The sequence below is a fragment of the Onychostoma macrolepis genome, chromosome 08 (genome assembly GCF_012432095.1).
Source record: "Onychostoma macrolepis isolate SWU-2019 chromosome 08, ASM1243209v1, whole genome shotgun sequence".
NCBI lineage: Eukaryota > Metazoa > Chordata > Actinopteri > Cypriniformes > Cyprinidae > Onychostoma > Onychostoma macrolepis.
Genome location: NC_081162.1, coordinates 4,003,235 through 4,017,753, shown reverse-complemented (window position 1 = coordinate 4,017,753; position 14,519 = coordinate 4,003,235). Strand labels below are relative to the sequence as shown.

Here is a 14,519-nt window from a genome sequence, read left to right as displayed (position 1 = left end):
CGCATTTTAAATATGCAAGTGGTGACATAGACATCTTATAACATTTTGTTAAACTGTCAATTTATGTAGGGGCTTACAAAAAAAAATAATAATAATAATAATAAAAATTGAAATTTCTGTCAGCCATGGTTCCTTAATTTAACATGTCCATGTAATGGGTTTTTACAACGTTAAAATCAAAATATCAAATTATGTTTCAGGCAACAAATATGGTATTACTCAAACTGCATTCATTTGTAAAATAGGTAAATATTTGAAATGTCACAACAGCTCCAAACTGACATTTATGAAGTTCATCCTTTCAGTTAAAACGACTACATATTTGTGTTGAAGACAGAAAACAGGAATTTGTGTATTGGGACTTTTGACTCCAAACTTAGTGACCCAGTAAACCAGTTCCTTCCGTGTCCAGCACATAATGTGTAATATGAAAGACAGTCTGGCCCTGCAAACCTAGACTTATTAAACCCTTGTGCGGTCTTCGGTCATTTCTGACCGGAGAATTTTACATTTTGAATTTTAAAAAATTGTAGCTTCACCAGAATGGTACGAAACTCTGTGACTTTTATGGTACTTGGTATGTGAACACAAAAAAATTGAGGGCATGATTCAAAAAAGTTAAGTGGTCGTAAAAAAAAAATAGTCATACTCATGGTCTTCGGTCAAAAATCACCGACCATAGGAAATGAATGGGAAACGGGAAAAAAATTAAAAAATACAGAACATTTTTGTGAACAATCTACAAATCCCCAACAATGCAGAAAAACATTGCACAGCCATGAAGGGGTGAAACTCTAAAACATCTAGAGTGCAAAATCAACACATCCACTCATACACACACGCACACACACACACACACACCCCAATGAACACAGCAACTATGTAAAATAAAATCAATAATTCAACTACAATGCAGTTAAAAAGTGGACAACAAGGAATGGGTTATACTCTAAAACATCAAGAGTGTAAAACAGATACATCCACTCACACACACTCACAGACACACACACATACACAATTATACACACTCAAATGAATTGGTATGGCTATAACCATATAGCCAAAATGAGTTGAGTGAAATAAGAGGTTGAAATCAGATCAGACCCTGAAGGATTAGGCTCTGATAAAGCATTCCTCTTCATTTCTGTGTTCAGGGTTGACTGTAGTAATAATAATGCAAAAACCTATATAATAATAATAATAATGCAAAAAATATATATATATAAACCTTGACAAAAAGTAGTCTTTGAGAATGCCTAAATATACATTTATATCCACAACCTAATAAAAGTTAACAATTATGTCTAAAAACAACTAGGGAATTCACAAGACTCTCTATAGAGTCCTATACAGGCAACTAGTGGTTACACCATGAAATTACATGTTTTTTCTTTCTTTGCTCACACCAGGAGGTGCTAATCTGCATTCAGAAATTGGATTTTAAAGGTCTAGTGTCTCTTTTCATCTGAAATACTGCATAAATACTGCATACATTTTTGTACTATTTTCAATGGGAAACATTTATCATAATTATTGCATAAATATTAATTAGTACCATAAAATTCTCTCAAAATACAAAAGAAAAAATATTATTGAACAAAAATATATTAGATTGATTTTACTGAAGAAAAAAAAATAATAATTTCAGGTGTCCGGTCACTTTTGACCGTGAAGACCATGAGTGTGACTCCCAAATAAGGAGCGCACAGGATGTGTGAACAAACCATACTGAAAAGAGATTTTAAAAAAAACACCCTGATTTTCATCCTTGGGACTGGTGAAAGTGTGTTTGGTGTGGAAACACTTCTCAATCATGTAGCTGCTCGCAATGTTAAGTTATGGTCTCTAGCCATTCATATGCTTCATTTCTTTTACTAGTTCTGACTATATGTTGTTGTTTTTTTATACTTGAAATGGCATTACTAAGGGTTTACAGGGTTATATAACGTAACATTTTAATTAGAAAGGATTAAAGGATTTTTACATTTTATTAAAAAAAACAAAACAAAAAAAAACATTTGCAGCTTATTTCGTTCCAGACATTACTTTTTGAGAAACATTTAAAACAAACAGATGTACAGCTCAGGTCAGTTCCACCTCAGAATCGCTTCCTCGCATTTTCCTCCTTAAAAATAAAGAAATATCAATATTAGCATTACAGCTTAAAGTACAAAAAAGCAGAAAACTCAGTTATGTATAAGATACAGTTGAGTCAACAGTGGCTGTGTAAATTTAAGGTAAACACACAGCAGCTGTGGTTGCCATAAATTCACTGTAAAAAAATATGGTGACAATATTTCTAATATTAGGAGATGGCATATTGGTACCTGTATATATGTTTCCACTTATAACCATTAATTTAACTATTTACATTTAGATTTAGTTATTTAGCAGACGCTTTTATCCAAAGCGACTTACAAATTGAGGACAATAGAAGCAATCAAAACCAACAAAAGAGCAACAATATGCAAGCGCTATGAGAAGCCTCGGTTAGCCTAACGCAGTACACGTAGCAAGTGTTTATTATTATTGTTGTTAATTATCATCACATGTTAATTATTTGATATAATCTTAATATACTGCTACTGCAAAGCTACTACCAAAATCTGCTTTTCAACCTAAAATGTACAGATATCACCACGATAATACAGATGGTATATTACAGAAAACCACATGAATCAAAGGTATCCATAAATGTGGCAAAAACTTGTATACTGACAATTCACATGGTCATAAACAGATGGCAAAACAGCGTAACTCACGACACAAAAATAATGCAATAAACATTAAATGACAGAAAATGTAACAAAACACCCAGATGTACATTTCTGATAAAAATAAGAAGAAACTAAATTATTTAAATATAAACATAAAATCATGTTATGTGTTTTTAATTTGCCTAGGAATGTCATTTTACTGTTTTTCCACCATAGGTTGCACAACACTTAGTTTTTACTTCCAGAAACCACTTATGTGACATTATAATTAATTGTACAGTAAAATTACATACAATTAACCCATTTACAGTTTTTTTTAACCATATAGAGTAAGGTAACTTTACAGTTAACCAATTAACAGGTTTTCCTAAAGCATTTTTACAGTCTTTTCCTGTAAAAAAAAAAAAAAGATTTTTTTTTTTTTTTTACAGTGCACAATTCAGAATTGAACAGAGAATGCTTCTTAAATTCCTATTCAGTTCCTGAATTTAAGGTAACACAAATCTGCTTAATTTTAATTCAATTTTGAATTTAAGGATGTAGAATTTTAAAATGCATTTAAAATGCCAACTACAAAATTGTGTTGAATTAAATGAAATAACTTTCATTTTATGGACAATCATTCCACAGAATGCTCTAATTTACCCCAAAGCCTTGAGCCACATACCTATACTTATATATTTTTCTATATTAATATATCAAAAGATTCTATTTTTTATTTGATTTCAACATTTAACTTTATAAGGGTATTTGAAAATAATGTGATGGAAATTCTGGGGTGCTGTTGGTTTTAGTTTATTTTTAATTATAAATATGTCTAAATCAAAGTCTATATAAAACATGTAAGTGAATGAAGTAGCAAAGTCATTCAAAATTAATAATAATATTTAGAATCAAATGAACTTTCAAAGATTTAAGTAGCAAATCTTGTGATGGACTAATGAGATTCCCTATGTGGGATTGTGCTGTGATTTTTATTGAACTGCAATTCTGTGAATTCATATTCCTGTCACTGCAATTCAAAATCACATCATGAATTACAAGGCATTCTTAAAATCTGAATTCTGCACAACCCTGCTGTAAAAACGTACATAATTCAGGTTCCCCAGACAAACATTAAGCCTTGTCCTACAGGAGAATCTCTCATGTAATTGAGGAATAGGCTTAGTCCTTGTCTGGAGAACCTGGCAATAATGTCTCAGGCAGATCTGCAGCTTTGCTTTTACCTTCACAACTTTGCTGAGCTCAGCCAGAGTTTGCTCATAGCGGGTCTCCATGCTTCTAAGAGCTTCTGGTTTCACAAAGTGCCTCTGTATGCCAGGACTGCCTGAATCTCTCACCATCTGCAAGAAACTCTTCTCCTGAAAGATAAACAAAGACTAAAGGTATTCAAGCACAATTCTGGTCACAATCAGCCATTAGAACACATGGTGCATCTCAACCAATCAGTCACTCAAAATGATTTCACAAATTGGTTTTTGCCCATAATAAATGTCTACTGAATAAAATGGACTAAATGCTCGCACACACAACTAAACCACAAATGCTGAATTTGCAATTCCAGTTATGAAGAAAATCTGACCTGAACTTCTAAAAGGAAGGTGAATGCCGACCCAGCCTTCCCTGCTCTCGCTGTTCTGCCCACCCTGCGAATGAAAACACTCATCAAACACACTGATGATGGATACAAATAACATAATACCCACATATATTGGGCTTCTATTGTATTATGCCGACTTGCCTGTGAATATATGCTCGGATGTATTGAGGAGCATCATAATTAATGACACATTTCACGCCGTTGATATCAATGCCTCTGGCAGCAGCATCTGTGCTTATCAACCTGACATGAAAAAAAAGATCAACAATATTTCACCATTACATACACCATATATAGCCTTGCATGGTGTAGATTAGTATAAATCTTGTTGGGTTTGGTTGTTCCTGAACTCTCAGAGTGGATACTGAAGGCATACGTACAGTTGGATCTTCCCTTGTTCAAAGTCCTTCAGTGTTTTTTGTCGTTCACTCGGGCTAAGTTTAGAAGAAAACTCAGCCACTTCCACACCGCCGAACAGCTTCACGAGCAAATACAGTCTGAGAGACAGAAAAAAAACAGACAGATGAAAACAAAAATACAGTAATAAATAAATTTTAGGCAAAAGATCAAAGCTAAAACCAGAGTATATGCACATATTTGTTACTTGCTGTGTGAATTTTCCTTCTGTACACCCACCGCCTTGCTCTGTCTGTACGCTTATTTTTCTTATGTGTGGATGACTTCACTTTGCATCCTTGTGAATTATTCATGATTATATTAAAATTCTATATCTAGGGCTCCACACTATAAAAATGACAAATAAGCCAAAAAATAATGAAACATATTGGAGCCATATTAAGTCACCAAATTGCAGATTCGCATTCAAAAGCACTTTCTTTCATGCCACAAAGTTTTTAAAATCAAATGTAATGAACCTGGATAAATAAAATGAATACTTGATATCCATAATGCACCAGATTCACATTTCAAATCTCAAAACATATCTTGAGATTTGTTTACTAATCATCAAACTTAAGTCTGCAAAAATACATATTTAAAGACATTTCTTGCACTTACAATTTTTTTTTCTAAATTAGTTCATAGAAGAATATTTCTCTTCTTAAGCGCCAGATCTGAATGATCATGTGACACTGAAGACTGGAATAATGATGCTGAAAATCCAGCTTTACGTCACAGGAATAAATTACATTTTAGAAATTTATGTATATTTTAAATATGTAAAGAATACTTAAAACAGTCACTTAAAATACATATTTAACATTTAAATTGCACTAATATTTCACAATATTATTGTTTATACAGTATTTTTCACATAAATGCAGCCACGGTGAAAATATAAACATTTCAAAAACATTACAAAAATCTTTTTGAATGGTAGTCTAAATATGTAAATCGTATAAAAAATGGCATATACTGCACTGTATGGCATATTTCAGAATAAGCAACAATGTCAATACCTATCAACGTATTAAACTAAAATAATTAAATTAATGTAATGTAATATAATATATGCCATGCAGAGACATCCATTAACACTTTTAACTAATGACAAACAAATTGCAAAATCGGTTCAAATGGATGGTTTGAAAGAACTGATTTGTGAAAATTAATATTATAATAATAAAGAACTGTGGTCACTACAGTTTAATTAATTGTTGCAGTAGCTTATTTTTTCAATTTGACTAATTTAGTCATGGCCTGGAGCCCTGGATGTAAATATAAAAACAGTAGCTCTTCATCTGCATCATGCTGAAGCTTAAAAATCCATCATTACCGGTGTGCTGCTTCTCTGGAGTTTGTGAAGCACAAAGCAGGACTGAACTTGAGCCGAAGCAGGAAGTGAAGGATGATGAGCGGTTTCTTGCTTAAGGTGCAGGGGACATAATACTCCTGCGTAAGACATTCCCATATGTTAAAGATGTGCAAAGAAGATCTGTTCCTAGTTTAGATCATATGGTGTCTGATTACAACGAGTTTAACAAGAAATGTTAAACTCACAGCGAGACCCTGAGGGAAGTTAAAAGTGTCCTGGCTTTGCGTGCTGGTCTCTGTACTTCTGTGTGTGGAACTGAAGAGTCGAGGCTGGTGCAGATCCAGCAGCTGCAGTTTCTCAGGGTTTTGGGTGAGAGTGGCGGAAAACAGCAACTTCTGCAGAGGAATCTGAGGCGGGGACAAACTGGCACACAAACAAACAGACATAAACACTGAGCTGCTTGTTTTAGACTAGTAATGCAGTCACAGGTTCTTGTTTTGGGAGGCGAGCAAGACACTTTATCCAAGGTTACTCTAAAGTTTAAAGGTGGGCATAAACACCGTCAAACTGAGGGTCATTGGGTCGGCTGATATTCTGGGTGGAGTTGAAAACCCTTGTGCTAAATAATGGATAAAGATGACATCCTACCTTGCCACTGTGATCGGTCCAGGCAGGACTCTCCTGAAGACAGATGTCTGTGTGTCACCTGGACTTCTGTACACTGCTTTAGTCACCTGAGTGAGCCACGACTGATGCATGCCGTCAATCATCCTGTCTGCCTCGTCAATAATCTACAACATACACATGGTATCGTAAAGCTGTCTTCCCATTTTCTATACAGAAAATACAAAAGATACCATAATAGAGACATGTACATCTGACTTTTCTGCCATTTAATTCCTTTGTGTTAAATGTCATTTCAATCCTAAAGGAATAGTTCACTCAAAAATAAATAAATTAATCCATCATTAAGGCGTTTAACTTTAAACCGTTGCTTCTGGCCAAAATATGAGTCCATAATGCATAATAATGCTTCCTCCAATGAAAAATGTTCCGCTTGTAAATGGTGCTTGATATTTGCATATTTCTCTCCTGATTCAGACCAGATGACTTTTTTTTACTGGAGGAACCGATTTTATGGATAGAATCTTATCTTAATGATGAATTTGTTTCTTACAAACACACTTTTTGCTTCACAAAGCAAAAGGTCAATTGTTTGGACTCTCATCCTGATGGCACCAAATTTCTCCAAATCTGTTCCTGTGAAGAAACAAACTTATCTACAACTTGGATGGTTTGAGGGTGGATACATTTGTAGCAAATTTTCATTTTTGGGTGAATTATTCCTTTAAGTGTAGACTACCATCGCACTGTGGTCAGTGCAATTTTTCAAATGTATTTAAATGAAGTCTCTTCTGCTGACCAAGGCTGCGTTTATTTAATCAGAAATGCATTCAAAACAGTAATAATGAATTTCTATTTTAATATATTTTAAAATGGAATTCAATCCTGTGATGCAAAACTGAATTTGCAGCCATTAGATTCTTCAGTATCACATGATCCTTCAGAAATCATTCTAATTTGCTGAATTTTGTGTAAACTGCAATTGGGTCATTCCGTGTCAAATCAACCAAATTTCAGAAACTTCCCGGCTCAAATTTTTGATTTTGCTAATATTTTTTTATGACGAAAGATAAACATGTATAGAGATGAAAGCCAAAATATTAGATGTCATGGATGAATATTTACTGAGTAATCCACTATTTTGTAGAGGGAGCAAAATGGCAACCTTCACCTGAGATTCAGAGCCAAATTACAGGGAAGTAAAAATGATTTCAGAAAGAGGGCAGCATCGTAATGTTACTTTTACACATAGATTGGTAGGTCTGTTAGTAAAATCTGTTGACTTTAGCAAACCTTTTTGCATTATGTGCCAATGGTGACTATTCAAAAATGGGGAAACAGCAATTTTCAAGTTTTTTCTCCAAAGTTTGCAGGCCTATAACTCAAGAAGCACTGAAGATATCTAAATGCCCTTTGAGATATTGGGTCTTAGCTAAATTTTTAAGGCCCTATATTGTTCAGTTCCAGAGATATTTTTCACTTTGCAAAAATATGATACTACTTTTCTTTTAAAGAGGAATGTCTGAAGACCTAAGGCCACAAAACCCCCATTTTGATTTACTAGGGTCAAAATATTAGGCATAAATATAACTGTCATTTTTGTTCTTTGTTGGTTCACAGTAGTTCACCGAAGACTTTGTTACAGGTGTCCATTTGATTTGTACTGATGCTCACCAGGAATCGTAGATGTTGTAGACTGAAGTTGCTGTTTTTGTTGATGTGATCCACCAGTCGGCCTGGTGTGGCCACGACAATATCAGCCAAACTGTGGCTAACACCTCCTCTACATAAAGACACAACGTGTAAATGAAGAATATTTAAGTTCCTACTATAGTCCATCAAGCACACATACAATGTTATCCTATTTGTCCCATGAGTCTGCAAAATACTCACCTGATTTCAGAGAGTGCTGTTTGCTCTGCATCAAATGATTTTTGGCCTGTGATCATCACCACCTTAAGACTGGTGCCCTCAGTGTATGTGCTAAACACCTTTGACACCTGTGGGTTTGAAATCAAGGATGAATGTTGAATGCTGATGGATATGTACATAATTGGACATGTAGACAACTAACTGACAAATAATCAGTGATTAATAATAATCATTACCTGTTGCGCTAACTCCTTGGTGGGAAGTACAGCGAGCGCACGGACCTCACGCACCACACGCTTGGACAACGCCTGCGTTAATAATTAACGTTTTACTGTATTTTGCCTTGATGAGCATAACAGATTTCATTAAAAAAACTAGGAAATGCCATGAGCTGGATTTAAATTTACATCATCCAAATTAATTCCATAGCTCAATTTGTCAGAGCACATAAGCACTGGAAAGTTCCAATGCAAATATAAGCATGAATGCAATTCACTGTTTGTGCATATACCTGTACAACAGGTATGACAAATGCCAATGTTTTTCCACTTCCTGTAGGTGCAGAAACACAGATGTCTCTGGGTCTGTAGCCACCTGGACCGAGCAGCAGCCCTGAGCTCACGCTCTCTAGGATGGCAGGGATGACCTCAGCTTGAACTGAAAACACAAACACAAATGATGCTTTGCAACCTTCATATACCTTCCTGCAGCTCAAACAGAAGAGCATGACACTAGCAACGACAAAGCCATGGGTTCTTGGTAAAATGCAAATGCAATCTAACATACTTTGGAAATAAAAGTCAAATACAGACATGTAAATTGACAGAAAAAAGAAAAACTAAGTTAAAACTGACTTCTTGACAGTGCTGATGTACACCAGACTCTCCACTAATAGGGGTCAAGATTTGGTCCTTTAGGCCCCATTGTAAGTTGCCGTATAATCATGTGTGACCCTGGACCACAAAACCAGTCATAAGGGTCAATTTTGTGAAACTGAGATTTATACATCATCTGAAAGCTGATGCATGGTTTGTTCGGATAAGACAATGTTTGGCCGAGATACAACTGAAAATCTGGAATCTGAGGGTGCAAAAAAATCTAAATATTGAGAAAATCACCTTTAAAGTTGTCCAAATGAAGTTCTTAGCAATGCATATTACTAATCAAAATGTAGGTTTTGATATATTTGTGGTAGGAAATTTCCAAAAATATCTTCATGGAACATGATCTTCAGGGTTGCTGCAGGATTTTTAAGCTCAAATTTAAGACTTTTTAAGACCTTTTTTAAGACCTGCACAAATAAAATTAATACCATATGAGCAGGGTAGGGCAATGTCTATGGTAAACTGTAAAATGAATGTAAAAAGCATGATTTACAGTTCAGATAGACGTTTTCACAAAACAAAAAGTTGTATAAAATTATACACTTCACATTTCAGCCTTTAAACCATTTTTTCAAAAGTATTATATTAATTTAAACAATTCTCAATAAATTATTATATTAATTAAATAACATACAAACACATTTTCCTGTTCAGATTTTTATAATGGATTATCTCCTTATCGATCCACCAGTTCACATTTACAGCTCTGCGTGTTTGCAGGGTAAAAACATGGGTCGAGTTTTGCATTGGTCTGAACAAAAACAACCCAATGTTCCTGCAATACTGGAGGCTGCAGTTCTAGGACTGCATAGGGCCCTATTTTTTGGGACAGTGCTATATCTATTCCAACAGAGGAGACCTGATTCAAACATCAAACAAACAGATGCAAACAAACAGCACATCAGACTTGAAGCGCTGCAGCTAATTAACTGAAGTCTCACACAGACACAAGTCTTCTTTCCAAGAAAACTGAATTTTAAACCAGAATATATTAAATATATTGAAATAAATTAGGTTAAATATTTCAAGAGGGTTACCAACGGGTATGTTTAGGGTTAGGAGTTGGTTAGGACAATAATTAAGTGTATAAAATTAAATAACTGCATAATTCCTTAAAAATAATAATATACAGAATTGAACAGAAAGTGCTATAAAATAGTATGAGCCACTAATATTTAGTCATTTAGCAGACGCTTTTATCCAAAGCGACTTATAAATGAGGACAATGGAAGCAATCAAAATCAACAAAAGAGCAACGATATGCAAGTGCTATAACAAGTCTCATTTAGCCTAACGCAGTACACCTAGCAAGATATATATATATTTTTAATTATATAAAAAAAGAAAAAGAAAACATAGAATAGAAAAAGAATAGAGCAAGCTAGTGTTAGAGGCCTTTTTTGCTTTTGTTAATTGTATAATAAATAAAAAGAAAACAGATAGAATAAAAAAAAGATTAGAAAAGCTAGTGTGCAAGTCTAAAAGGGACAAGTTTTTTTTTTTTTTTTTTAAAGAATAGAATTAGAATAGAGAGAGGTGTGACGTTCTTCATTCTCTCTTACATTCTTTTTGGCTCATTAAAAATTAATCTTGCTGCCGCGTTCTGGATTAATTGTAAAGGTTTGATAGGACTGGCTGGAAGACCTGACATAATACATACAAAAAATAGATAAATAAAATAAAATAATTAAAAAACAACAAACAAAAAATATAGGGCTCTAGAAATCATGTTCTGAAACTACAGCCTCCGGTATTGCAGGAACACCCTACTCACAACAACAGCCTTATTAAACATGCACATTCATTCTCTGCTAGGAGGTGCTTTCGGACCTGTTTCCGTGGTAACAGCAGAACACAAAGCATCGCAGCACTGGACTTTGAAACGTGCAGTGCTCATATTTATTTATAGCCTTTTGAAGTTTAATTGTCTCATTAAGCTGTATCGCGATTCTGGTCTGTAAATTTAAGACCTCTTTAAATCATAATTAAGACTTTCTTGTACAATTTAAGACTTTTTAAGGACCCGCGGGAACCCTGTTACTTAATATCCTAATGATTTTTGGCATAAAAGAAAAATGGATAATTTTGACCCATGCAATGTATTTTTGGCTATTGCTACAAATATACCCCAGCGACTTAAGACTGGTTTTGTGGTCCAGGGTCACATATTACTGCTCTGTGTTTAATACAATGCCAATGAATTATCGCTCTCTTTTACCTGGAAAGAAGTTCTGTATCCCGTTGGTTTCTAATTTCTTCAGCAGTGTGGGGCAGATGCCTGGCACCTCACTCATGGGAATGAGGTTGTTCTTAATGTCTCTTTGAATGACGTCAGGCTGTGCCAACCATTGAGGCAAAACTCTTTTAACCTGTAATTGTGCAAAAAACATTTTTTTACGAGACACAACACTCGATACAGTTTAATTCAGAACTTAGAGATATTTTCCCAGCTACCTTTTGCACGGTCTTCTCTTGGAAGCCCCCCAGGATGTGGAAGGAGGTCTGGGAGGAGCCGTTTTCTGCCTTTGGCTCCTGACTGATCTGAGGGTCCACAGACTCTTCAGTCTTCTTACTTTCCTCTAGGCCACTTTCACTTGTTTCTGTGATTTCTACAGACTTCTCATTATCAGTTTCTTTATCTCCTAAAATAAATAATACATTTCTGTAAAAAAGAAAAAAAAGAAAAAGCACCTTCCACAAAAACAGTAAAGGGAGATAAAGTCTTCTGTTTTTCCTTCAAAAAATGCTCAGTTAAAGAAGGTGATTAACTTTCAAAAAGGGTTATTTGACCTTGATCTTATTTTGATTGTTAAAAATAAATGTTCAATAAATATCAAAATAAACCCACAATAGGATTGGTGACAGGGTTGCAACTTTACTTGCTAACTAATTTTGTAAATGCTGATTTGTAGTTATTATGCATTATATGAATTTATTTTTTTAATAACTCTGGTAACAGGGTTGAATGCTTGAGCTTGATAAATGCAGCAAAGACAAAAATGTTATGTAAAAACTAAGAAAGTGTAATAATATTATATTTGTCTTATTGTTATACCGCCAAATAAAGAAAAAAGATTTCACTTCTTGATCATTTCAATATTATAATTTTGTTTTTTTAAATGTTACATTTCAACTGAGGAAAGTTAATGCCGTAACAGGGCACCACAAACATTTTAAATATTCTACTTTTGCCATAATGTTATATGCCGGATTTTTAAATGTCATTTTCATAGTTTAACTTTTATGTAAATTTTATGCTAGATAATAGTTTCTCTCACTTATCCAATCATTCTCTCTCTCCAAAGAATATGGGATTTACGCCTTTATTATTTAAAGAAATGTTATGGGATACAACCTTGCATCCTATTTGTTCTAAAACATGCCAAAATGTTTTAAGCCCACCAAAATCACCATGCTTGTCTAGATTAATTTAAAAACAAACAAACACAGTAGTAAGGCAGCATCACCTGTATTCACGCTCTCCTTTTCAGTGGACAATGTTTTCTGTTTTTTCTTCTTTTTAGCCGAACTGGCAACTTCATCAGTGAGGTCAGTTTTTCTCTCATTTTCACTCTTCTTTGTTTTACGCTGCACTCCCTCCATCTCTGGTTCTTCACATTTTCTTTTCTTCTGTTCTTTATCACCCTGGTGGTCCTCATCTGCATCAGCTCTGTTTGAGACGCTCTGCTGTTCTCTGGCTTTGACCTGCTCCTGAAGTTTAGCCAGTAAAGCTCTGGAGCGAGACTCTCTGCTGGATTCACTGTCCTCCTCCTCCCCTAAATACCTGATCACAACATGTAACACATCAACACACACGGTGTCAAATGGGACACCATGTTAAGAAATAACACACATATTTTAACCTGTAGATTATAGGTTCAATTGAATGTATATGTTGGTCATTCTTCTTATGATATTGTTGCAGTTTACAGCAATGTGACATTAATTTGAAATATAATGATACATCAAGTTTCAAGTCCCATGTATAATAATTATACAATAATTAGAAAATTAAAGTTAATTTAAGATGAAGCGTCCTATGCCAGACTAGAAAACCAACCAGAAATGCGATGTAGTCTGCAATGAGAATGAGAGCCATTACTTATGATTAAACTGGTAAAATAATTTACTATAAGAACAGCTATGAACTAAATATGCAGCGAGCACTATATACTTTCGATGTAAAGAATACATACCGGTTTATCGTAAACAGTGCCATTATAGTGACTCCTGGCTCGTGTCAGCGCCACGTAGACCTTTATTTCAATCTCGCAATCATAAATTGTTATAATTTTATGTATCTATGTACAGTTTTCAGAAATGAAAATATAAACTGTACGGTTCAGTTGAACACGTGGGTTCGTGAGTGCTGTTTTGCAGTCGCGCACTGATGACGCAGCGACCGTCCACAGAAATAATTGCTGGTACCATAAAAACAGAGGAGTGCGCATAGACATAATATACGTAGACGCCTCATAGACTGGCGCTGCCTATTGGAGCTGACGAACAGCGCGGCCGCCATCTTGGATGGGTCTCCAATGCACCCATCCTGCATTAATTTCTACTGAGGAATGTGTATCACCAACTACAATAATCATAACTCCCCGAATTTTTACCGGATTTTCACACGGTTTGGTTTGTTACAATCTGCAGAGATTTAGTTATGATACAGGACGCTGTCACACATTGAAAAATACGTGCTTTCATGCTAAAAGACTTTGTATTATGCTCTTTAACAAAGACGTATGGTAGGCTATGGCATATTGATAAATGAATGAATTTTATATTTTAATAAAGAAACAAGTTTGATTGTTCATTTGAATTTATTTCTCTCTCCCTCTCTCTCTCTCTCACGCACACACTCAAACACACACACACACACACACGTGAAAATAACTTAAAATAGTGGAAACAACTTAAAATACGCAATAATGTTTGCTCATAAAGGTAAGAGTAATACATCATTCGGAACTGTAAAGGGTCTACTTTTATTTGTGTGCATTCACAATATATAAAAAAACGTTGTGCTTTTATTAAAATAAATAGGAAAACAGAGGATGTCGTCTTGAAAAGGAGCGCTTCACAATGATGAACTGAAACTCAACGAA

At 34.7% G+C, this 14,519-nt stretch overlaps 1 protein-coding gene across 2 annotated transcripts; it reads right to left on the bottom strand.

Moving 5' to 3' along the window:
- Nucleotides 1–1,708: 1,708 nt before the first annotated feature.
- Nucleotides 1,709–13,832, bottom strand: ddx51 (DEAD (Asp-Glu-Ala-Asp) box polypeptide 51). Of its 2 annotated transcripts, none has more exons than XM_058783712.1 (16): nucleotides 13,608–13,832; nucleotides 12,879–13,195; nucleotides 11,866–12,020; nucleotides 11,630–11,780; nucleotides 9,039–9,184; nucleotides 8,764–8,835; nucleotides 8,549–8,655; nucleotides 8,330–8,438; nucleotides 6,680–6,822; nucleotides 6,277–6,454; nucleotides 6,053–6,168; nucleotides 4,698–4,814; nucleotides 4,459–4,560; nucleotides 4,300–4,363; nucleotides 3,944–4,078; nucleotides 1,709–2,125 (listed from the first exon to the last, which is right to left on the bottom strand). In XM_058783712.1, the coding sequence occupies exons 1-16, from the start codon at nucleotides 13,628–13,630 to the stop codon at nucleotides 2,099–2,101; spliced, it is 1,962 nt and encodes a 653-aa protein (XP_058639695.1). In that variant the 5' UTR covers nucleotides 13,631–13,832; the 3' UTR covers nucleotides 1,709–2,098. The 2 variants fall into 2 exon arrangements, with proteins under 2 accessions (XP_058639695.1, XP_058639694.1); XM_058783711.1 differs by having other exon boundaries at nucleotides 1,719–2,125; nucleotides 11,866–12,053.
- Nucleotides 13,833–14,519: the final 687 nt, after the last annotated feature.